We start from the raw sequence: 23,541 nt of genomic DNA, 5'->3' as shown, positions 1-23,541 counted from the left end.
GGCTATCACACCTAATGGTTTGCATGAAAGTCAGGGATGGGGGAAGGCTGGGCAGAGCCAGGCTCAGCACCCACCAGCAAGAGTTGGGATTGGGCAGGGAGCAGGCCAGGGCAGGCCAGGCTACAAGCATCTGAAGACAAAGGCCAAGATGGGTGATGCACTATGCTGGGCTGGGTTAGAGCAACCACTGGCATGTGCACAATCTGGCCTCAAGTGGACCTGGTTGGGGAGCTAAGAGAATGCCTCAGCTGGGCTGCAGTTCCCACTGGTGAGTGCAAAAGCCAGCATAGAGGTGACAAACTTGGATGGACATAGCTATAGCATCCCTTGGCATGGGTGTGGACTGGGTCTGGCGTGTGCCAGACTGGGATAGGTTCCAGCACCAAGAGCCAGAGTGTATGGAAGCCAGGCTGGGCTAAGACTCAGTAGCTGCTGAACCACGTGAGAGCTGGGTCCGGGGGTGAGCCAAGCAGTGCTGGGCTGTAGCACCCAATGGAAAAGCTGGAATTAGTGTGGGCCAGTCAGGCAAGGCTGCTGTACCTGCAGTTAATGCCAAGACAAAAAGTGGGTCAAGTCAGGCTGGGCCAAGCATCCACCAGTGTGCATGTGATCTGTGACTAGGAGGTGACCTGATAGAGGAGCTTGGGGAACACCTCTGTCAGGGCACATTCCCTGAAGGTGAGCACAAGAACCAAGGCTGGGAGCAGCTCAGACCAGGCCAGGTTACAGTACCTGCCAGCATATGTGTGGCTTAGGTCTGGGGGCAGGCTAGGCTGGGCCAGTTCTTAGCATCCACTGGCAAATATGAGAACCAGGACGGGATGTGGGATAGGCTGGGTTGGGCTGCAACATCAGCCAGTTCACATTAGGGCCAGGACTGGGGGCTACATGGGCTGAACTAGGCTGTGGTACCTGCCAGTATAAGCTGGAACTGGGGACAGGTTGGATCGAGCCAATTTGCAGTACCTGCTAGTGAATGCTGAGGTGAGGAGGGCCATGCCAGACTGGGCCACAGCACCCATCAGCACACATAAGACCCCTTGGCATGAGGTGAGTCTGTTGGGCCACTGCTTTCCCTGGTGAGCATAAAAGCTGGAACTTGGATCAGACCAGGTTGGGCAGTGTTATAAAACCCATTAACCTACATGTGAGCTCATTTAGGGGAGAGACAGACTGGGCTAAATGACCATATCCACTGGTGCATGCATGAGCCAGAGTAAGTGCAGGCTGTTTACACCCTGCTGCAACATCAGCTGGCAAGTGCCAGGATTGGGGGCAAGTTCTGTCAGGCTAGACTGTAGTACCACCTGGAACGTACAAGATCCAGAGCTGGGAATAGGCCTAATAAAGGAACTGTGCATGCCCTTCTGATGAGCTGTAGCTCCCACCACTGAGCATGGGAACCAGGGCTTGAGCCAGGACTGGCTGGACAGGCCAGCATAAGTGTGAGCTAGGTGATTGGGTGACTTGAACTGAGCTAGGCTGAAGCAACCACTGGTGTGTACAAGAGCCGAATAGAATGTGGGTGGATTGGATTGGACCTGTCTGCTGCACATACTGGTATGTGCAGGAACCAGGCTGAGGGTGGGCTTAGTGGGCATTATTGGTTGTCACTCTGACTAAGCTGCAGCTCCTGCTAATGTGTATGAGGGCCGAGTGTGTGGTGGGCAGGGTTAGGCTGGGCTCCAGCATCCATTGGTTTGCATATGAGATGGTGCTAGGCACAAAACTGACTGGACAATTACAACTACCAGTGTATGTGTGTAGGCTGATGTGGATGATGGACTGAGCTGGACCACACACTGAAGACATACACAGTAGTCAGGTCTGGGGTCACCTCAGTTGAAATTTCTTTGGAGACTGACCCCCCAACCCCGACTGGACCACTGAACTCAAAACTCTAGCCATGAGGAAAATCACAGAATCTGTGGTCTGACTGTGGAGTGCACATGTCAGAATGGGCCTCCTTGATTGCTGAAGCCTGTGCAGTAGACAGCATGCCCAGATGCTCCTGGGAAACATGACAACTGGTTCATTGAGCCCTGCAGAGGACATCTAGTACCGTGGTGTAGAGGATGAAGGGCAGAACAGATTGGACAACTCTCCCGGCCAAGCTTTGACAGCATATATCTGGGCAAATGGAGTCTCAGAGGTGGACCATGTGAGCCAATGATCTTGGAAGGATTTCCTCAACCTTGGAGCAATGAAATCAACAGCATCTCAGAACCTTCTAAACCATATAAGCAGGTTTTCATAATGTAGTGGTTCTCAAGTTTGCCTCATACCACTTAAGTAGGACCCTTGGAACATGCTCCACATCAGGGATCCTGGTATGGTATTGAGTGGCTGACCCCTATCCTCCCTGGTATTGATGCTGGGAGTTGCCCTCCCTCCTTCTCTCCCTTGTTCTCCCCGACACAGGAAGAAAAAAAGTGAAGCAATTGTCTCAGCCATTTTCCCCAATGCCTTGACCTTGATCAGTGTATGCATGCATCCTTCTCAACTATATAAACACCATCTAAGGGTCTGGCTCTGTAGCCTAGTGGCTAAAGTCCTCACCTTGCACTCGCCAGGATCCCATATGGCCACCAGTTCTAATCCAGGAGGCCCCACTTCCCATCCAGCTCCCTGCTTGTGGCCTGGGAAAGCAGTCAAGAAAAGCCCAAAGCCTTGAGACTCTGCATCCATGTGGGAGACCCAGAAGAGGCTCCTGTCTCCTGGCTTTAGATTGGTGCAGTACTGGCCGTTGCGGCCACTTGGGGAGTGAATCATCGGACAGAAGATCTTCCTCTCTGTCTCTCCTCCTTTCTGTGCATCTGCCTTTCCAATAAAATAAATAAATCTTTTTTTAAAAAAGTCATAGAGAATTAACAAAGGACACAGAATAACCAAGGCATTGTGGAAAAACAGCCAAGGAGAAGTTATATGTTATGATTTCAAGCTTCCCTCAGAGCAACAGTAACAAGATAGCAAGGAAAGGCATGCTTGGATAAAAAGATAGAAACCTAAGGAACAAAGTAAAAATTGGTAACTTTGTATGTTATCCTACGTGGGAGACCTGGAGGAAGAGGCTCCAGGCTCCTGGCTTCTGATTGGCGCAGCACCAGCCATTGTGGTCACTTAGAGAATGAATCATCGGACAGAGGATCTTCCTTTCTGTCTCTCTTCCTTTCTGTATATCTGACTTTGCAATAAACATAAATAAATCTTTAAAAAAAAAAAATAGCAGCAGCCATGATGGCTCAGTAAGGTTCCTGCTACCCAAGGATGGTGTTTCTGCTCCTGCAGATGGGAGCTTTCTCTTCTTGTCTCTCTGACTCAAATACATCTATCTAAAATATAATAAGAAGATGTCACTCAAGACAGTTTCCCAGGATTGAAGGTAGAATTTGGTTTTTGAGATTAAAAGAACCCAACAATTACTCTGCGTTATAAATGATAATGAGCTCAAAGAGACCAATAGTATGTCCAGGGCATGTGGATGGAATGAAAAGGATCATATAAGGACTGGGAATTAGGGTCACATTCACCAGCTTGGCATTAGCATTTGGCTGTCCAGGATCATTGCTGTCTAGCGTGGAATTCTTCAGCCAAATTCTCAAGTGTGAGTGTAAAATAAAGACATTTGCAGGTATTCCAGAAATCTTGAGTTACCTCCTTTGCAACTTGGGTTTGTGTTTCACTTCAGTGGTTCTGTGTTTTATTGTTTGTTTTAACATTTATGTTATTTATTTCAAAGGTAGAGTTACAGAGAAGGGGACCAGAAAGATCGTTCATCTGCTGGTTTACGCTCCAGATGGCCTCAATGGTCAAAACTTGGCCAGACCCAAGCCAGGAGTGAGCCGCTTCCTCTGGGTCTCCCACGTGGGTACAGGGACCCAGGGTTTGGTTTGTTCACTGTCTTCTCAGGTGTATTAGCAGGGAACTAGACAGGAAGTGGAATAGCCAGGACATGAATCAATGTTTGTAAAGGAAGCTAGCATCACTGGTGGCGGTTACAATGGCTGGCCCCACCCCAATGGCAGTTATTGAGAGGAGGTCCCTGGAGCAAGCAGCAACAATGTCATTTGATGTTGTGAGCAATGCGGTTTCCCTGGCACTACTGCAGGCCCACTGAGTCAGGTGACTGGTGCACACTGGGGTTCTTTGCTGATAAATAGTCTTTATATTGAACATGTTTATTTAAATTCTTAACCTTTACATCTAGAAAATAGAAGTATAAGATAATTTCTAAATTTGATTAATTATATTCAGTTATCCTTATTTGTAAGAGACTTTTTAATCCGGAGTAGCTCTGTTTCAAAATGGCCTTGAGTGGTAGAAAGTTCAGTTTTGAATGTGCTGTTTTAATTTCCACTTTAACGTTGTATTCAAGCTGACACATTTATTTCTCAAAACAGATATACTTTAACAATAAAGTATACATGTGACGCAAATTCACAGACCTGGGCTTCCAGTGGGGTTATGCTGTGATAAACACAATGGAAAATATGCTAAGTCACAAACAGACTTACTCTGGGTAACTTGCCAGTTACCCCACTATAGCCACACAGCATGCTGTTGTAGGGTCCTGGCCGTTTGCCCTCAGGATCACAGGGCTTAACTGGCGCAATGCTCATTGCTACCACTGCTGCCTGTGCTGGCCACCAGCCGGGGCAAAAAGCAAAACTCATCCTGGAAGACTGGTTTCCATTGAATCTGTGTGTACTGCTTTCGTGCCATCGTAAACGAAAGGAAAAACAACAACAACAAAACCCAGCTTAAACCATGGGATATCATTGATGGTTTATTAGTTCCTTTCCTGGGCAAGATTTTTAAAGACTAAATGTATTAAAGTTGCACTCTCATTAAATTTTAGCCACAAAAGTATTTCACTTTTATGTGCTGGTGAAACTTGGAATGCCTATTAATCTGTTTGTCTGGCTAGTGAATTATTTTCATGAAATGGAAATATTTGCATGATTTACAAATGAAATTAAATTCTGGTAATAATTCCAAACTGAAGTTTGAAGGTTACTGCTTCAATCAAATAAGGATATAATTATGCAAATGGAAATATGGATCAGGAGACTAGGTGCCCAGTTTAAGAGAAAGGGGAAGGAAATCCCAGGATGATACTGTATTGAGGTTGGGTACTGGGTGGAGGTTTCTGGAAGGCACGTTGCTCATGTGTCTGATGAGTTGGGTTTTTTTTTGGGGGGGGGGGGTGGGGATTCGAAAACCGGAATTACACAGAGAGAAAGAAAGACAGAAAGATCTTCTGAGCTGATTTGAAGCCAGGAGCCATGACTCCTCTGGGTCTCTCACATGGGTACAGGGGCCCAAGAACCTGAGCCATCCTCTGCTGCTTTCCTAGTCTGTAAGCAGGGAGCTGTAGCAGAAGTGGAACAGCCAGGACACAAACTGGTGCTCATATGGGCTATCAGCTCTGCAGGTGAACTCTTAGCCTATCACACCACAGCGCAGGCCCTGAGTTTGTTTTGTTTATAAAGTTTATTTCAAGAGTGAGGTGATCATGGACATACATGGGCTAGGTTCAGAAATGGAGTGGGCTTAGACGGGACAAGTAGAAGACAGAGAAACTTTGCCTTCCATCCTGTATTCACAGGAAGAGAGAGCACGCCTCTTTGTTCCCTGGCTACATATGTGCCTGGGAAGTAGAGAGGTTCCATGGTGTGCCCCCATATGCCCTGTGGGGGAAGTGTGTCCTGGTGTAGGGTCATTTGATTGATGGGTGGGTCAGAGATGCACAGAGCTGGGGAGGCAGTATTTCTGACTCGTGGCCCTAAGTTAGCTACCTAGCTTCCCATTTCATTCCCTCCTCAGGGATGAATAGGTAAATTAATGACAAGTTTACAGAAAATTAAGAGTTTTGTATATCCCAGATCATATTGAAAGGTAAAATACTCAGTGTAAGCCTGAGCAGTTTTGAATTTACAACATTAACATCATTATAATATGCTGTTTTTTCCAAACGTGTGATGTGATCACAGAGATGGGACATGTCCACATGCCCTTGTGCATGTGTGTGCACCTGCCCACCCATGCAAGCATGGAAGAGGACAGGTGAAAAGAGCAAAATGTGTATCCACTAGAATGGGTTGTCAGATTAAGTCCACCAGGTGTAAAACTGAAAAGTCCTGGAGGAACAAAATAAAAATTAGAGACTGTCACTGACCGAAACCAGTGAAATGTCCAGAGGAATTGATAGCGATACCTCTGAGAAACTGGAAGTTGGGAGCATTGAGGAGTAGAAAAGTTTTAACGTAGGTGTCATTTAACTCTTTAACTTATTGCAAATAAATACACCTTGCTTTAAAAATATAAACAAATGTAAGTGTGACAGGTTGAGCATATGGCAACTAAGGTGCTGCATCCCATCTAGGAGTGGCCGAGTTTTATTCCTGGCTCAGTTTCTGATTCTAGCTTCTACTTGGGGACAGCAGTAATGGCTCAAATACTTGGGTCCCTGTTACCACAAGGGAGATGGAACTCCCGGCTGCTGGCCTTGGTCTTGTCCAGCCATGGGTATTTTTTGACATTTGGGAAGTGAACCAATGTAAGATTCTGACCTACCCCCTATGCTGTCTTTCTCTCTGCCTTTGAAATAAAATGAAATGAAAACTTATAAAAGCATGGCGAGTAGGTTTGTCAAGAGAATCAGGCAAGTTCCTTTAACACATTGCAAAATTAAAATTTTGTTTTGTTTTGTTTTCAAATTTGCTATTCTTGTTTCTAGAGGAAGGAGAGAGAGACAGGGGAAGCCACACCCAGCCTCCCAAATGTGCCAATACCCAGGAATGGGGAACTGCCACACAATATCAACCCGAGGTTCCAATGTGTGCATGTTCTGAGGGTTCTGCCCAGGTGGTTTGGATAGTTCTGAAATGCTATCAGTATCGCCAGTCCAGAGATGATGCAGCCCTCCCAATGTGCATTGGCTGACAGTCAACCTCAAGTCTCCATTCACCCAGATTTTTGCTGTCATAAGAATTTTTTTTTAGCTTATACAAAGTAAATATAGTACAGATTTAGTTGCCATACCCTCTATCCTACCCATGTTCCCCACCCAGGAGATGAGTTTTTGAGATTTAGGATTCTCCTGACCTGCTAGGCTAAGAAATCAATAGGAGGATGGAGCTGGGGAATTACCTTTGCTTCTGTAACCACAGAGGGAATGGAGTTGCGGATGTTGCAGCCATCACTTGTTCTGAACGAGGCACCCTCAGAAACATGAAACAGAGCTTGGCTCAGAAAGAACCTGAGTTCATTGGCCTCATCTGCTTGATCTGCTGGGGTAGAGGAAGGATGGCTGCTACACTGATGCAGAGGGAGCAGGATGTTGCTTCACCACACAGCACTGTGGGGCCTTGGAAGCCACTCTGTGCATGTCAAATAGGATCATGATAAAAAGGCAAATTGGTCCTGAGGCATAAGCAACTTGCAAGCTAAGGTTCCAAAGGTACCCCATAATAAGCCCTTGGAGCTATTAAGGTTTGGCCAGGCTTGCTTTTCCTCTTTCCACATGCACACAGAAGAATAATTATTGTAGAAATGGATAGGGGAAAAAAAGACATGGTGATCAGTTTTAGGGGAGATTGTATTTACACAAAACTGTTATGTAACGTAGCATCCGTTAGTAAATGGTGCCAGCGGTCCCAATGCTGCTTTAAAAGCACGACTCCTCCCGGATCCAGGATCTACTCCAATCCCATTAGTCACGTTTCCTTAGTCTCCTTTGATCTGAGTAATTCCTCGGCCTGACTTTGTCTTCCCTAACCTTGACCCTTTAAAAAGACATTGTTTATTTATTTGAGAGACTAATCAAGAGAGAGAGAGAGATCCCCATCTGCTTTCTCACTCCCCAAATACTGGCAGTAGCTGGAGCTAGGCCAGGTCAGACCCAGGAGCTCGGAACTCAGTCCGGGTCTCCCACTTGGATGGCAAAGACCCAAGTGCTTTGAGCCGTCACATGCTGCCTGCCAGGGTGCTCATTATCAAGAAAGTAGACTTGGAAATGGAGTTGAGACTTGAACCCAGACTCTCCCATATCCTGTGGGGGTGTCCTCACCAGTATTTTATAGCTACGGTGCCCAAATCCTGCTCTGTATTGGCCACTTTGAAAGAGCAATAAGGCTACTTTCTTTTACAGAATGCCCCTGTTGTTTCCTTATGACTGAGTTCAGGTTATACATTTTTTAGCCAGAATATCACAGTCTGTCAGGGAGACAGATCATGTCGGTTTGTCTGATTTGGAGTGATCTTAGCTTGTCTCACGTAGTGGAGGTACAACTTGTTTTCCCTTTGTGGTTAATAAACAATCTCAGGGGAGGGCCTTTTGGAACTCTGTGTGTGTGTGTGTGTGTGTGTCCTGTCCCCCAGCATATTTTAAAGCAACAGTTTGAGTGTTGATCTATTGTGGACTCTTGACCAGGCTCCCCCTCAAGGTCAGCTGCAGCCCAGCAACTATGGATTGGCATTAAGGTAAACACCAGGGTTTATTTGGGGGCTGCCAGTGATAAACTTAGTGTTGGGAAATGGATTGATTTTTATCAAAAGGGTTGTATTCCACGTGGGACAAAAATGTTCTTCTAGGTTTAAAGTTTGACTTATGTGTTGAGTGAGAGTTTGCTGAGTGCTTACTCAGTGTTATGTGCTATTCCAGATGTTGGGATAAATGATTTAAACACCAAATTTTTGTCTCCCTGGAAGTTATTCTGATGGGGAGGTGCTTAGATGCTAAAGCTGTACTTTACTGTCAGGTAGTGACAACAGAAGGAAAAGCTAGCAGAAAGTCAGGTCATGAGCTAGAGTGCTGTTTTAGCCTCAGCTGCTTGAGCTCTGAGGATCTGACCTCAGACACCCGGAGTAACAGTGATGTGTTTTCCCCATTAGGTGGGACTGCAGGGCAACGGGAACTACTCCCACAGAGCCTGCACCTTGGGGTGGGCAGGTGCAGGATGTGAGGTAGTAAAACTGTGGAGTTAGCACAGCCATAGTGACGGATGCAAGGGGGTAACAGCGTTCTGAACACAGTTGGAGAGAGGACAGGGCAAGGAGACCAAGGGCCTTGCAGACCATGGTGGAAAACTCCTGGAGGGGTTGATGGTTTGAGAGGGTAGCTCTTCCCAGGGTGGTCTGAGGAAAAGGGAGTCACGAGGTGCAATGGGCTCCAGGAAAGCCCTAGGAGTGTGTAGTGGGGTTCCTAGGTGCAGGTGGGGGTCTTAGGGAAGTAGGAAAGGCGGCAGGAAACAAACTGTTGTAAAATCAGGCCTCTGCATTTTCTCCTGGCTGCTGAGGGTGCAAGGAGTGGGGGTGGCTTGGAGGAGTACCTGTTTCCCCTGCACCCTGGGTGGTTGAGGCAGGTCTTTGACAAGCCCGGGCAGACAGGAGAGCTTGCGCATCAGTCCTGTGGCTTTCTGATGTGGAAAGCCTGGAGCCCCCAGCGGCCTCCCAGGGCTGCGTATCCACTGCCAGCAGAGTTAGGCTGTTCTGATGCGCATGTGCCGTTGTTCCCAGCCGCCTCCCCACTCTGGAGCAGTCCATTGCTGCAGCTGTGCTTTCTCCCACAGCCCAGCCTAAGCGACTAAAATCAAGAGAGTAACAGCATTTGCAGAGCACTCTGCCTTGTGTGGGACTTTTCTCAGCACTTTCCATCTTCTGCCAACCTTGCAGGATAGGTGCCGTTAATACACCCAGGTCTATAGGTGAGGAGGTGAGCAACAGGGAGGGTTAGTCACTAGGCCAGAGTTACACAATTTGTAAGTGTATGGCTGGGGTCACACCCAGACCAATGGACTCCAAGCTGCCTGTGCTCATCTGTGCTCATCCACCAAGCAAATAGCATGGGATTTTCCTCATGTCCACTGCAGTGATCCTACTCCATCTGTTTTAGGCAATCTAACCCTCTTGAGGTCTTATTGTGCCTGGCCTCTAACCTGGGCTGTTAGGAAGCAATGGAGAGCGAGAGGCTGCTGCTGGGAGGATTATGACCTGGCCCTCAAGTCATTGGCAAGGTTGCATCCAGGAATTCCCAGGGCTTGGTGGATGTTTATTTAGCACCTCTGCGGATTCAAACATGTTTTAGTTAACGTTTAACAATCAGGTGAAGCAGATTGCATGATGACCCTCTAACAGGAGAGGAAACTCAGACCCTGAGAAGGGCTCACACAATAGAAGTGTGGGGAAGTCACGACCATCTTGGGGCCAGAGCCTCTGTGATCTCACTGGGCTGCCTTGTCCCAAAGGCTGACAGGCTGGGATGCTGCACACACACCAAATCCTGTGCTTGCTGTGTCACCTTGGTGCAGCCCCACTGGGCTCTGGAAGTGAGGGAGCACCAACTAAATGGCAAGAAGGCCTGAGCTCCAGTCTTGCATCTGCCGCACCCCATAGCATGGGGCTAGAAAATGCATCCTTTTCAGTGACTGCAAAAGTGGGATTAAACCATCTGCATCCTCAGACTAAATCTGAAAGCATAGGCAGGAAGGTCTTTGCCAGATCTTGAGCTGTATCAGTGAAGATGAGAATTCCCTGGGCTGTGAATCAGAGCTTTCAGGGTCTCCCCTCACGGAGTTCCCTGGGGGAGCAGATCTGCATCCCAGTGAGGGTGCCGCAGGAAGAGTGGATCTTTCAAGAAACATCCCCACTGACTTTGAAGTACCATTTTTCTTTCTTGCCATAAGATTTGTGTTGAAGCCCTAAATAAATGTTAGAGTAATATACCAGATGTTATTTAAAACAGGGGCAAGGAGTTAACCAAAACCAGGTGGTGTTGGACCAAGACATTAACACAGAATCTGAGACCGACTCCCAGCTGGGGACAGTTTTTTTTTTTCCCCTCCATAGGGGATGTTTGGCAAGGTTTGGAGGCATGTTTGGTTGTCACAGTTCTGGGGAACATGTTTATGTTCAACATCCTGCCTGCTCAGGGTGACCTCCTCATCAAAGAGTAATCCAGGCCAGCATGGCAGTGATAAGAAAGTTGAGAAACCCTGGTCAAACTTGCTGGCACTTAGATAGCACTTATTGTGCACCAGACATTGTTACCAGTGCTTCACGGATAATTAACTCACTTAATCCTCCCAGCCTTACGGCATAAGAATTATGACTATCCTTGGCAACAAGGAAGCCGGGGCACAGAGAAGCTGAATAACCGGACCTAGCTATCGTTCAAGACCATGCGTTCAACCTGAGGTGAATGAAGAGCAGAGCCGGTGCTTGAACTCAGAAGCTGCCTGTGCTCTGATTCCAGAGTCCACAGCTTGAGCCCCTGGTCTGTGCTGCCCCTTAGGAAGGGTTGGACCACTAGGTTTCCAATCACATTTTCACCTTTGAGTCCAGAAAGCTGTGCTCCTAGCTGTGTGCCACGTGGGAAGAAGTAAGGCTCTTCCTTCCTGTGCCTGGAAGATGGAAGGTGAAGGGGTGGGGTTGGAGTGATGAGGGGTCTGTGATGCCTCCTTGGTAAGCCTGGCATTCCAGGTCACGTGCGTGGTTCAGCTCATGAATTTCATGGCATAGGGTTCTTACGGGAGTGGCTCCTCCGTGAAGAAACCTTTTGGCCTTGGGCTCCTTCTGTCAAGGGTCACAGTCAGGGTGAGGGTCAGAAGGGAGTGTAAGAGACTGCAGTAAATGGGCTTTGCTTTCCAGTCATGGTCTATATTGTTGTCATTGCAGAAATAAAGACGACCGTGGTCTACCCTGCCACAGAGAAACACCTGCAGAAGTACCTGCACCAGGACCTCCACCTGGTCCGGGAGACAGGCGATGACTATAAGAATGTTACCTTGCCCTACCTGAAGTCCCAGAGTCTCAGCATCCAGGTGACTGATTGCCGTAGCTCAGATGCAAAGTGATGTGCCCATGGCTAGTTGCCCTTCTTATAAGCATCTGCTGAGGTATTAGCAGCCAAGGTGCTGTGCCAGGCAGTAGGGGCACTGCAGAGGGTACAGTGGACTAAGCTCCTACCTTGTGGTGCCTCTGTGGCACAGTTGGTACAAAAGGGATCTAAGGAGCTCTACGGTAGGTGCAAGTGTGAGTGCATGGGCCGGAGTGGACAGAGTCAGAGCAGTGGAGAGTCCTGGGCTGGGCTGGATGCCATGGGGTGGCTGGAGAGGACCTCAGGGAGAAAGTGATCGCTCTGGTCCTAGGCCACACCTGAAGGTACATGCATTTATTATGTATGTTCTCCGAGAATTCTGCAGTATCCTTTGCCAGGGGTAAAGAGAGGTGCTGGGTTGGGTCCACCCCAGTACTGACTTTGCTAAGTAAAGGCAGAGCAGGCTGCAGCAGCTGAGTGTCAGGGTAAAAGAGGCAGCCCTCCTGTCCCTGTTGGCTTCTTTGGAGCAGGGCCTCCATTTCTAGGCTGGCAGCACCTTCCAGCTGGGCCAGAGGCAAGGCTATTTAGCTCAGAGATCCTGACTCCTTCTTGGGCCCAGGCCCAGTGCCAGTCAGGGCCTCTGCCTAGAATTGGCCCCATGTGCATACTCAGAGTTAAATAGGATTGTTGCTTATCGATGAGCCATTTTCTTGCCCTCTTGCTGGCTCTCAGTGGCTCTCACTGGTCCCATCCCTTTGTCACTCATCTGACTCTTTCCTGCTTACTCTCCCCAAGTTGGCTCTCCCTGCTGGGAAGTGTCTAGGCAGGGAGATCGTAGCTGTTTCTCCCTGGCGCAGAAGAGGGAGGACTGAGCGTGAGGGTACTACAGCATGACTTGTACTCAAAGGAGGAAAGAGACGGAGGTTGGCAGGGCCTGGGAGAAAACTGTTTCTCTGGGAGGCCAGTGTTCCAACAGTCCCCTTCCCCGTGGGTAAGGCCAGCCTGATTATTAGCAAGGGACCCCCAGGTAGCATTTGCACAAACTTCTTCTGCCTCAGGCAGGCAGAAAAGAAATATGAGGGTACTTCAAAAAGTGGAATTAAAAGGTGACTATTTTGGTACCAAGCAATTTTGAAATCTGGGTATTTGAGGTGGTTTTTGACAGGTTTGTAGAAAGAATACAAGTTAAAAAAAAAAACTGTAGATTCAGAATTTTTTGCACCAAAATAAACTTTTCATTCAGTTTTCCATGAAGTTTGAATTGGCATTTACTTAATTTTACTTATCTGAGAGAGGAATCTCCCACTTGCTGGTTCACTGGTTCACTCCGCAAAGGTCAGCCATGGCTAGGAGTGGATCATATTAAAGGCAGGAGCCAATACCAAGGACCAACCTTTGCCTCAGGTTTTCTGAAGTGCTCGTGTGTGTATCCACCTTGCTAGGTAGTGTGCGCTGTTTGGGGTCCTAGAGAAACATCCCAGAACATATGATATGCTGTGGTGTTTGCACTGAGCCATTGTACCAGCTTCTTCTCTCTTCTCTTCTCTTCTCTTCTCTTCTCTTCTCTTCTCTTCTCTTCTCTTCTCTTCTCCTCTCTTTTCCTCTCTTCTCTTCTCTTCTCTTCTCTTCTCTTCTCTTCTCTTTTTTCTTCTTTTCCTTTCCTTTCCTTTCCTTTCCTTTCCTTTCCTTTCCTTTCCTTTCCTTTCCTTTCCTTTCCTTTCCTTTCCTTTCCTTTCCTTTCCTTTCCTTTCCTTTCCTTTCTTTTCCTTTCCTTTCTTTTCCTTTTTTCTCTCCCCTTCCCTCTGCTCCTCTCCCCTTTTCTTTTTAAAGATTTATTTATTTTTGCCCTGACACGATAGACAGGTGGCTAAATCCTTGCCTTGTATCCCTCAGGATTCCATGTGGGTGCTGGTTCATATTCCAGTTGCTCTATCTCCCATCCAGCTCCCTGCATGTGGCCTGGGAAAGCAGCAGAGGACGGCCCAAAGCCTTGGGACCCTGCACCCACATAGGAGACTCAGAAGAAGCTCCTGGCTCCTGGCTTCAGATCAGCTCAGCTCCAACTCTTGTGTCCACTTGGGAAGTGAACCAGTGGATAGAAGATCTTTCTCTCTGTCTCTCCTTCTCTCTGTCCATTTGCCTTTCCAATAATAATAATAATAATAATAAAGATTTATTTATTTTTATTGGAAAGACAGATATACAAAGAAAAGGAGAGACAGAGAGAAAGATCTTCTGTCTGCAGGTTCATTCCTTAAGTAGCTGCAACAGCCAGAGCTAAGCCAATGCAGAGCTGGTAATCTCTTCCAGGTCTTCTGCATGAGTGCAGGGGCCCAAAGCCTCGACCATCTTCCATTGCTTTCCCAGGACATAAGTAGGGAGTTGGACCAAAGATGGAGCAGCCAGAACATGAACCAGTACCCATATGGGATGCTAGCATTTGGAGGTAAAGGATTAGCCTGTTGAGCCATGGTGTCGGCCCCTCCCATGTGTGTCTTACTAAAGCAATCATGCAGTTCTAGTTGGAGAAGGAAAACTCTACTGTTTGACCAGCAGCTGACAGAAGCATTCCTAGGTTCCTTCTTGGCTGTTTCTAGCAAGCACACGAGTCTCTTTATTTCCTGAGAAACTATAGTATAGGCCCTATGCTGGGCTCTGCAGGGTCGCCTGGGTGTGGCACCCGTGGTGATGCCCACACAGTGTTTGTGGGTCTGATGGACATGCAGGCAGACAGTGGCAGCACTGGCCTTAGCACTCTGGTGTGTTGTGGGAGCCACAGTGCAATGCAGAGGGATGTGAGCAGCTCAGTGAGTGGAGGTTTCCCAGGCAGAGGACCATTGCCCAGGGGCTTTAGGGGTCCCAGTTGGTTAGCTGGAAGAAGCCAAAGGGAGAGCAAGTGTAGAAGCAGAGAGCCAGAGTCCTCTGACTTGCTTGGGGAACTGCAAGGAATGTGTGTGACTGGGGCCCGGCCTGCCATGGGACCAGGGAAGATGGGACTGAGGGGACCAGCAGGGACTGGGAAGAGGCCTGTAGACCCTGGCCAGGAGGCCAGGAATGCCTGGACTTTGCTGATCAGGATAGCCTGAGAAGATTCCTAAAGACGCAGAGCCTTCAGCAACCTATCCTGTTGTCACCCACTTTCCGAGCACCTGCACCACGCAGGTCCCTGTGCTGGGCTCTGTGCCAGGTGTGCTCCCATACATACATATGCCCCTGAAAAGCCTTGCCATAGCCCCTTGCCATGCGGTCTAATCAACCTTGTTTGCTGGGTGAGGATTTAGCCATTTGCCTGAGGTGACAGCTCATCATGGTGGGGCTGTGAGAAGAGAACAATCATTGGGTCCCAGAGTCTGTTCACTTGCTCCCTATGCCACCCACTGCTCCCTGTCCTAGGCCTTGCTCCTCTGTGGGCAGGAATTCACTGGGTGCCACCATCACCCTCCCTCCCTGCAGTTTCTATGAGGCTGCAGGTCAGCTTCCTGCTCTTCTGCTTCCTCCCCACCTTCCCCCATAGCACAGTGCAGGAGGGAGCCGTGCAGGTCAGGCAGGCAGGAAATGCCTCTGTGGACCTGTCACAGCCTGCCAGCTGTGTGTGGTCCTGCCCCCTGCGGCTGTGGGAAGGGGCTCAGCCAGGCTCCTTTCAGGAAAGACTCCAGCAGTGGGCTGGAGGCCCTAAGTTCTAGGAAGATGCCCTGGCCCCTTCCTCTCCATTCCAGCAGATGGCTGAGGATGCAGTGCCATGTCTCTGACTTCCAGCCCCAGAGCAGGATGCATACGAACCCCAAGCCAGAGTCCAGGAAAGAGGACCATTGCAGTCCGGTTATGTTTTTATGCATTATCTCCCTGGTCCCTGAGCTTGGAGGCCTCTGACTTGGAGGAAGAAGGGGAACAGTGGGACTCCAGCCACACTCCTCTCTGGCTTCCTGGCAGGTTCCTCTGTTGGAAGTGGGCAGAGAGACTGCCATCTGGGAAGGAATTTACCCTTGCCGAGGGCTCTCCGAGCTGGGAAGGGGCACACACCCAGAGCAGCTCTGCAAGCCCGGAGCCCTGCCCAGCCTCCCTGCCCTGCAGTCTGTCTCCTCAGAAAGATTGCTCAGGACCCTGATTGCTCCGTGCTATCCTCAAGGGTACCCAATGGGCCTGGGCCAAAGGGTGGGGTGAAGGCCACAAGCCCGGTTGCCACAAAGGTGTCCAGGAGATCTCCCTCTCTTCCTGGCTGTTGGTTCTGCTTTGTGGTGCCAGCTAAGACCATTGATGGTGGGTGTCCCATGTGGGCGAGAAATTCACATTCCTTAATGCCAACAACCCAAGGCTTTCGCTGCCCCAGTGGGTCACTGGCTTCCTTTGCAGGAAGAAACTCCAAGCTCTCTTTCCAACCTGTCTTTGTACCTTGGTTCTGAATCTAGTGGATGGAGACAGCTCTGCCCAAGTGGGTAGTGGAGAGGCAGACCAGGCTGTAAGCACAGAGTGAAGTGTGTATGTGCCATGCCGATCAGTGTGGGCCTACAGAGCCCAGCTCACTCCAAGCAGCAGGAGCCCATGACAGCTGGGCTGGTCAGGTGTCAGCTGGGGGCAAAAATAGGGTGGAGTCTCTTCTGGACCCCCCAGTGGCAGATGCTTGGGACCAGGAGTGCCTGACTAAATGCACTGAGTTTGGTGGCCTTCTCTGACTCTCTTGCCATTTCTGGACAGAGGGCCAGAGAGCTTCCCTCAACCAGACTGGATGTGTGTGGCGGCGGGGGGGTGGGGAGGAGTGGTTCTCCCAAGAGCTGGTGAGTGGATTTGTGAACCATCTCTTCCCTCCTGCCAGTGGGTGTATAACATTCTCGACAAGAAAGCTGAAGCTGACCGGATTGTTTTCGAGAACCCAGATCCCTCAGATGGTTTTGTCCTCATCCCCGACCTCAAGTGGAACCAACAGCAGGTAAAGTTGGCCCGCTGGAGCCTCCTCCCCCTCCCCCTCCCCCCAGCCTGCCCTTCTTTCTCACATTGACCCTTCTCTCTAAGCGGATTATAGTTACCCAGCAGGTGCCGCTTGAGCCCCTGGGAGATAGTGAGTACCCTTTCTACACAGGCTGCTGTGCTCTAATGAGTCAGTGACAAGCTCCCTGAGGCTCTGGTCCCCTAACGGGTAAAGCAAGTGCCGTTCGCTCCAGCTGGCTGGAGCTGCCACGTGGTTCCGGCAGCACCCAGCCTGCGTTCTCTCTGTTGCCCCTAGACACCTGCAAATCTCGGCAGGCCCTTGTTCTGAAGCACTGGCAGGTGAGACTGTGGCTGCTGACTCTAGGAATACCCTGCCAGCCTTAGCCTGGCCTGCAGGCACCTCAGCGTCTCCTAACCTTAGTCTGAGGAGTGGGTTTTAGAGGCACCCTAGACAGCTACTGTCTCCCATACAGGCCAAAGCTGAGACTTCGCATGGGCTGTCTGATGCCCCAAGAGTGTCAGAGTATAACAGGGAGGGGCTCAGCAGGCAGCCGTGAAGAGCTGGGAGTAAGTATTGTCCCCTCTCCCCTGATCATGCTCTCAGAGTAATCTGGGCTGGGCTAATGTGCTGTTTGACCCAGGAAGGCCTGCTTGTCCCTGGAGGACCCCCTGCTCTCCCTCCTGGGGCCCACCCTGAGGCCTTTGGGTCCTGAATGGGCCCACCTGCAGTTTGTTTAGTTTTAAACTGCTGCTTCCTGGCAATGCCATGCCGCTGCCCTTGCACAGTGGTCTGGGTCCGAATCACCAGGGGAGTGGGTATTGTCTCATTCTCAGCAAGAGGTGCCTGGGCGTTCTGCACACTGCTGGAGGAGGGCAGGTTGCTGAAGGGAGTTTCCAGAAGTGCAGCGTGGAGCGATTATTTATTTGAGCCAAGTGAGATCAAAGATCTGTGTGAGGGAGACTGAGCAAACACCTGCGTGTTCCTTTCCCTACAGCATGAGTCTCTGCCCAGGCATCTGGAAGCAGGCCCCCTGATGGCTCTGCAGACCTCCTGTGTCCCTGGCACTCTGTGCCCTGGGAGGTGGGGAGTGGGTAGGAAGAACTTGTGATTGCAGGGGGTTGTGGTCTGAGGGCTGTGAAGGACTGCAGAAAGGAACTTCTGTGCCATTTAGGAAGTCCTCGATACACTGAGAAGGGAAATTCTGGCCCTCTGACCCAGTTGTGGTGGGGACCTGCTCACTTTCTCTCTCTCTCTCTCTCTCTGTCTCCCCTCTTTAAGACAGGAAGGGCTTCAGGGGCTGTGGCTTTAGCCACCTAGCTGATGGCACTTCCCCTCAAGGCTTGAGCTGAGCACTTAAATGTCAGATGTGGTGTCTTTACACAGTACTGATGTAAGAGTGATCCTTCTTAACCTTTGCTTAATTCCTGCTTGTCTTTTGATGGTACCAGATTTCAGTGCCTCAAATCCTTGCCCTGTGACAGCCGTCATCTCAAAAGCTCCTTCAGATCTGGCAGCAGGAGACACAGCACGCCCACATTTCTGTGCTTTGTCCTTGAGAGGTGCTCTGGCCTGTGCTCTGAGTCCCCACTTGCCAACTTCTCCCACAAGGATGATCTTGCCGCCCTGAAACTGACGGACCTGCGTACCTGCGTAGAGAGCCTGCTTGTCTGTGTAGCCGTTCAACGAGCTGTTATCCAAGGCCTGTGCTGATGCTGATACTGGCTCCTCCTCTGGCCTCACAGATCTCCTGTGTGCCCCCTTTTCCCCTTTGTTCTGTCCTGGTTAATACATACACTTGGCAAAGTGAAAATCATACAGGAAGTTGGTGGTAAAATTGTTTCTTGCACCCCACTGTCCTCCAAACTCCCCACAAAGCAGCCGTCTTTGCTATTTCTTTGTTTCTCCTTCCACAGGTCACTTTTCTGTCTGTCTCACATATACGAGAAGCCTTCAGAAATCCATAGGAAAAGTGTATTATGAAAGTGCTGTGTATGGGCTTTAAAATGTTTGTACTAGGATGAACTTGTTAAGGACACTCATATGAGCATATGCCTCTGAGTGTACATTGGCACGTACACAGAGTTGAAGCTGTGAGGCTTAAGGTTCTCAGACCGGGGAACTCTGCCTGTGTGTTGCTCCAGAGGTCAAGGGTAGCTCTGCAACACTAGCCATTTTCTGTCTGTAACCTTGATTTTACTGAATTTCCTTGAAAAAAGAGTGATGGGTCACCTTTTGGGATGCCATCAGAGATACCCTTGTCTGTCCCCTTGTTTCAACTTTTCTCCGATGATCACAGTGGACCATGAGGCCCCTAGGCCTCTTGCAGGAAGTCTTGGGTTGTGTCTAATAGGAAAGAATAGTTTATCTCCCTAACCCAGCCTGACCCCAATACCAGAAGCTGTCATGCCTCATTCCAGCCAATGGAAGAGAGGTGTTTTTATTTATTTATAGATATATTTATTTGAAAGGCAGAGTTACAGAGACAAGAAGAGGAAGGGTGGGGATTGGAGGGGGAGAGAGCTCTTCCATCTGCTGGGTCACTCCTCAGATTGCCACAATGGCCAGGACTGGGCCAGACTGAAACCAGAGGTGGGAACTTTACTGGGTCTTCCAAGTGGACTCAAGGACCCAAGGATTTGGGTCATTTTCCATTTCTTTCCCAGGCTCATTAACAGAAACCTGGATCAGAAATGGAGCATTTGGGACTCAAACGGGTGCCCAGGTTGGAGCTCTTTTATTTCCCGGTTCTCTTTAGACTCCTGGCTGGTGAGAGAGTAAATTTCTTGAGCACAGACCTTGAGAAGGGAGCGTGCAGAAAGAACTTGGGGGCAGAATAGAGGCCTTTTGGTGCAGCCTAGCCACATGCTGGGTCTGTCTGTGGGTTCCACTGCAGCGTGGAGCTCAGATTCCTAGAGCTCAGGCAGAGAAGGGTTTCTGTGGCAAGAAGAGACCGACCTGGGGCTATTAGCAGTGATGCAGACAACCTCAGGCTGAGTCATCAAGTTGAGACCCATGGGGATTTGACTGGGTGACTCAGGTTCACAAGGAAGCCAGCCACTGCAAATTCCCTGGCTTCTCCTGTATCTTGTCTCCTTGGAGCCCTGGAGTCTTGGGTCTTCCTGGCACAAGGTGGTGACAGCCAGGTCAAGCTGGAGTTTAGGTGAGCGGAGAGGGTGTGGGAGCATTTTCTGGGCAAGAGGAAGAGCTCATTTGCTATCTGGCACAGAATCCTGTTGATTCTGGCTCTTTGCATTATCATGACCTCCAGGTTCTCAGCCAGGCTCCATTTGCAGGAAGGACAGCAGGAAGGACTGCCCATGACCTCTTTGAGAGATGGATGAACATACCGGGTGGAGCTCACTGCTGACCGGCCCCACATCCCATCCTCCCATTCACGTGCACATCCCTTCCACCCCTTCACGTGTCTTCAACTCAAGACAGGTCCTGTTACTTCCTCCTTTACTGCCCTCCACATTCTTGCCTCTGAGCCTTTATACTCACTATTCCCTCTACCAAATGTCTTTTTTTTTAATTCTATCTCTTTTAAGACCCAGAACCTCTGTCTTCTCCCCCAGGAGCCTCTGTTAATAGCCATAGCTAGCCAGAGCCTTTTCTTCTTTCTCAACTTTTTCTTTCTTTTTAAGATTTGTTTTCATTTTATTTGAATTTTTCATCCACTGGTTCACTCCCCAAATGGTTGCAACAGACAGAGTTGAGCTGATCTGAAATCAGGAGCCAGGAACTTCCGTTCGGATTTCCCAAGGCTACAGCAGGCCTTGGGCCATCCTCCACTGCCTTCCCAGGCCATAAGCAGAGAGCTGGATCAGAAGCAGGATGCTGGCACTTAGCAGGTGGTTGATGAGCCTGTTGAGCCTTCACACTGGCTTGCTCCTGGAACTTAGATCAGTCTATGTCTAATGGCCCAGTTTCTTACAGGCATGGGACTGGACTGCAAACTCGTGAGGAAGGAGTTGTCCTTAGCTCTTTCTCAAAGTTCCCTGCTCCCTCCATCAGTCCCATGGAGTGAAGTGTCTTGGCCATTCTGTCTCCCATGGAAAGTAACAGATGTCCTGTTCCTTAGACTGCCCTCCTCTTCTTGGGTTCACGGACACCTCTGTAGCTTGGGGGTCTCCTGGACCAGCCACAGCCTAGCACAGGGGCTCCCAGGGTTGGCAGCTTCCTTGGGCCTGGCCCTGCCCTCTGCTGAACTGGGCACTACTCTCTGGTTTCTGCTCTCTCTCCATGCAGCTTGATGACCTGTACTTGATTGCCATCTGCCATCGCCGGGACATCAAATCACTCCGGGACCTGACCCCAGAGCACCTGCCGCTGCTCAGGAACATCCTCCGTGAGGGCCAGGTGAGCTGCTTCTCCAAGCCAGGCTGAGGCCCACAGCAGTCATGTCAGGCTTCCAGGGTGTTCCCTGGCCCACTCTCCTTCCCTCTCAGAGTCCACCTTACAAAGGGGCTTCTTGGTGGGAGCAATTCAGGCCTCCCCTCCCCGCCCCCCCCCAACCCCCTGCCAAAGCTTGCCATCTCCTGGTCCTGCCTTACCCAGCAGCTCTACTTCCAGACACCTTTGTTTGCCCCCAGCTTGGTCCTTCCAGTCCTTTGCTGCATGTGGCATCTCAGAGGCCCTGCCACACTCCATCCCAGAGGTTCTCATGCTTAAGTTCTGACCCACACCCACCCCCTATACTTTTTCCCTGACAACCTATGACACAGTAGAGCACCCTAGAGGAAGGGTGTATGACTTGGCTTTGTACAGCATGGGCCTCATCTAGATTGTGGGCAGGCACTTCTGCCAGCCTGAAGTGCCGGAATGATTTTTATCTAGGATACATGTTAAATTGATTGAGATTATAAGAGCATTAAAAGAAGCCCCAGGGGCGGGGATTAAGTACCCAGAATCTCGGGTTGAGGACCTGGCCTGCCATGTTGGCCCCAAGCAGCTGAATGGCTGGGGCAGGCCACTTCCCTACTTGAGTGTAGAGGGATTCTCCTGTAAATCCATCATTCTATAGGCAGGATTGTAAAGCTCTGTTGTCATGCCAGGCCCAGAAGGCAGGGGAGGCCCAGCCAGCTCAGAAGCCTGTTCCTCTCTGAGCTCAGCATAGTACAGACCTAGGGGGACTCACCTGCAGGCCAGCTCCCCCGCCACTGGCTCTGCTCCATCTTTTGTCCTGGCAGTTCTGGCAGCCACCCCCTTGTGGGTCCACCCTGCTTCCCCCAGGAGGCACTTTGGGTATCTTGGTCCTGCTTTCCTCCTGCTGCAGAGGTCCCCAGGGTGAGCTCCAGTGCAGAGTGCAATTCTGAGCCCAATGGACCCTGATCTGATTCCCTTCACCCCTGGTCTCCATGGTGGAGACCAGAGGCTCCTGAAGAGGGGTGGGAGGTGGGCAAAGGGAGCCCAACTGAGTCATCTCAGGTCTGCCTGGGGAAGCCCTTTCCTGCCCTTGCCCCTTTCTCCCTCACCAAGTTCCTCATGCCCCACCTCTGTTTCCAAGCCCCACCCTGTACTGTGCTGAATGAACCATTTCTCCTTGGGCTTATGCACCATACTAGGGGCAGGCTAGTACCATAGTCTTAGGAGGCACTGGGCCTCCCCTGGGTGGGGAACCTGAAGCAAGGTCCCTGGCGCTTCTACAGGGAGGAAGAGTCGGAGGCTTGTCTGCTGTATTTGTTGATTTCCTGGAGAACTGTAGAGCAGACCATGGGTGGAGACCTGTTTGGAAGGATTTTGTTAGGCTAGTCTGGGATTAGGTCAGGAGGAGGGGTCTAAGTAGGGGTGACACTGCTTTGTGTGCAGCCCATGATGCCTCTCCCGACTTCTCTTCCTCTCCAGGCAGCCATCCTGCAGCGCTACCAGGTGAAGGGGGACCGGCTCCGTGTGTACCTGCACTACCTGCCCTCCTATTACCATCTGCACGTGCACTTCACCGCCCTGGGCTTCGAAGCCCCTGGGTCTGGGGTAGAACGAGCGCACCTGCTGGCCGAGGTGATCGAGAACCTGGAGTGCAACCCCTCACACTACCAGCAGCGCACACTCACCTTCGCCCTCAGGGCTGACGACCCCCTGCTCAAGCTCCTGCAGGAGGCTCAGCAGCGCTGAGTGCACGTCAGGAGAGGCACAGATGTGCAAGAGGCTGGGCCCGGGGGAGTGTGCATTTTTATCTCCATTTTTTTAAAATGTGTTTTGTACTAGCTTGTTCTGTGTGTGTGTGAATAAAGACCCATACTCATTCAGTGAGGAGAGGGCTAGCTGCAGCTGGGATGACAGGTGGTGAGGGGAAGGCCCTGAGGAGGCAGGAGCCTCCGCAGGGGCTCCAGGCTGCCCTGAGCAGGTGCATACCACCAGCTGCTGTCTTTATTTTGAGCTCGTCTCTTCCTGTTCCCACCCCTTCTCATTCCACTGCCACGTGCCTCCCTCCATCCCCAACAAGGCTCTTTTGAGGAGTTCTCCCAAGCAACAAGACTCAAAACCTTTCCAGAAATAGCCTGTGGGGTCCTGACATTGCTTCTCCCTCCCCTGCCCAGTGCTGAGGTCATACCTCCCACATGTGAATAAACCCTGCTGATAAACCTCTTGCTGACGAGGGCACAAGGAGTCATGCCTTGACGTGGGAGGGTTTTAATAGAAATCAGGTGATGCAAGAACAGAATGCCTGCCTTTGCTCCTGCTGTTTGGTCAGCGAGCCCCTGGCCTTGGGTTTGTTATCTAAGCAGAAAGACAAAACAGACTTAGATGGAGCAGCCAGAAGATCAAGTATGAAACAGTGTTATCAACAAGGGCAAAATGA

At 50.2% G+C, this 23,541-nt stretch overlaps 1 protein-coding gene across 2 annotated transcripts in view; it reads left to right on the top strand.

Moving 5' to 3' along the window:
- The window catches only part of DCPS (decapping enzyme, scavenger), a 46,612-nt gene extending 23,321 nt beyond the window's left edge, over positions 1-23,291 (top strand). For both annotated transcript variants that reach the window (XM_040992692.1, XM_040992691.1), the window contains exons 3-6: positions 11,677-11,822; positions 16,629-16,742; positions 20,991-21,101; positions 22,587-23,291. In XM_040992692.1, the coding sequence (XP_040848626.1) occupies positions 11,677-11,822; positions 16,629-16,742; positions 20,991-21,101; positions 22,587-22,853 (638 nt within the window). In that variant the 3' untranslated portion in view covers positions 22,854-23,291. The remainder of the gene's footprint in view (positions 1-11,676; positions 11,823-16,628; positions 16,743-20,990; positions 21,102-22,586) is intronic.
- The last annotated feature ends 250 nt before the right edge of the window (positions 23,292-23,541 follow it).

The sequence above is a fragment of the Ochotona curzoniae genome, unplaced genomic scaffold (genome assembly GCF_017591425.1).
Source record: "Ochotona curzoniae isolate NIBS_2020 unplaced genomic scaffold, NIBS_Ocur_1.0 contig_832, whole genome shotgun sequence".
NCBI classification, from domain to species: domain Eukaryota; kingdom Metazoa; phylum Chordata; class Mammalia; order Lagomorpha; family Ochotonidae; genus Ochotona; species Ochotona curzoniae.
The sequence above is the reverse complement of the archived record's forward strand: the minus strand, read 5'-3'. Positions and strand labels throughout refer to the sequence as shown.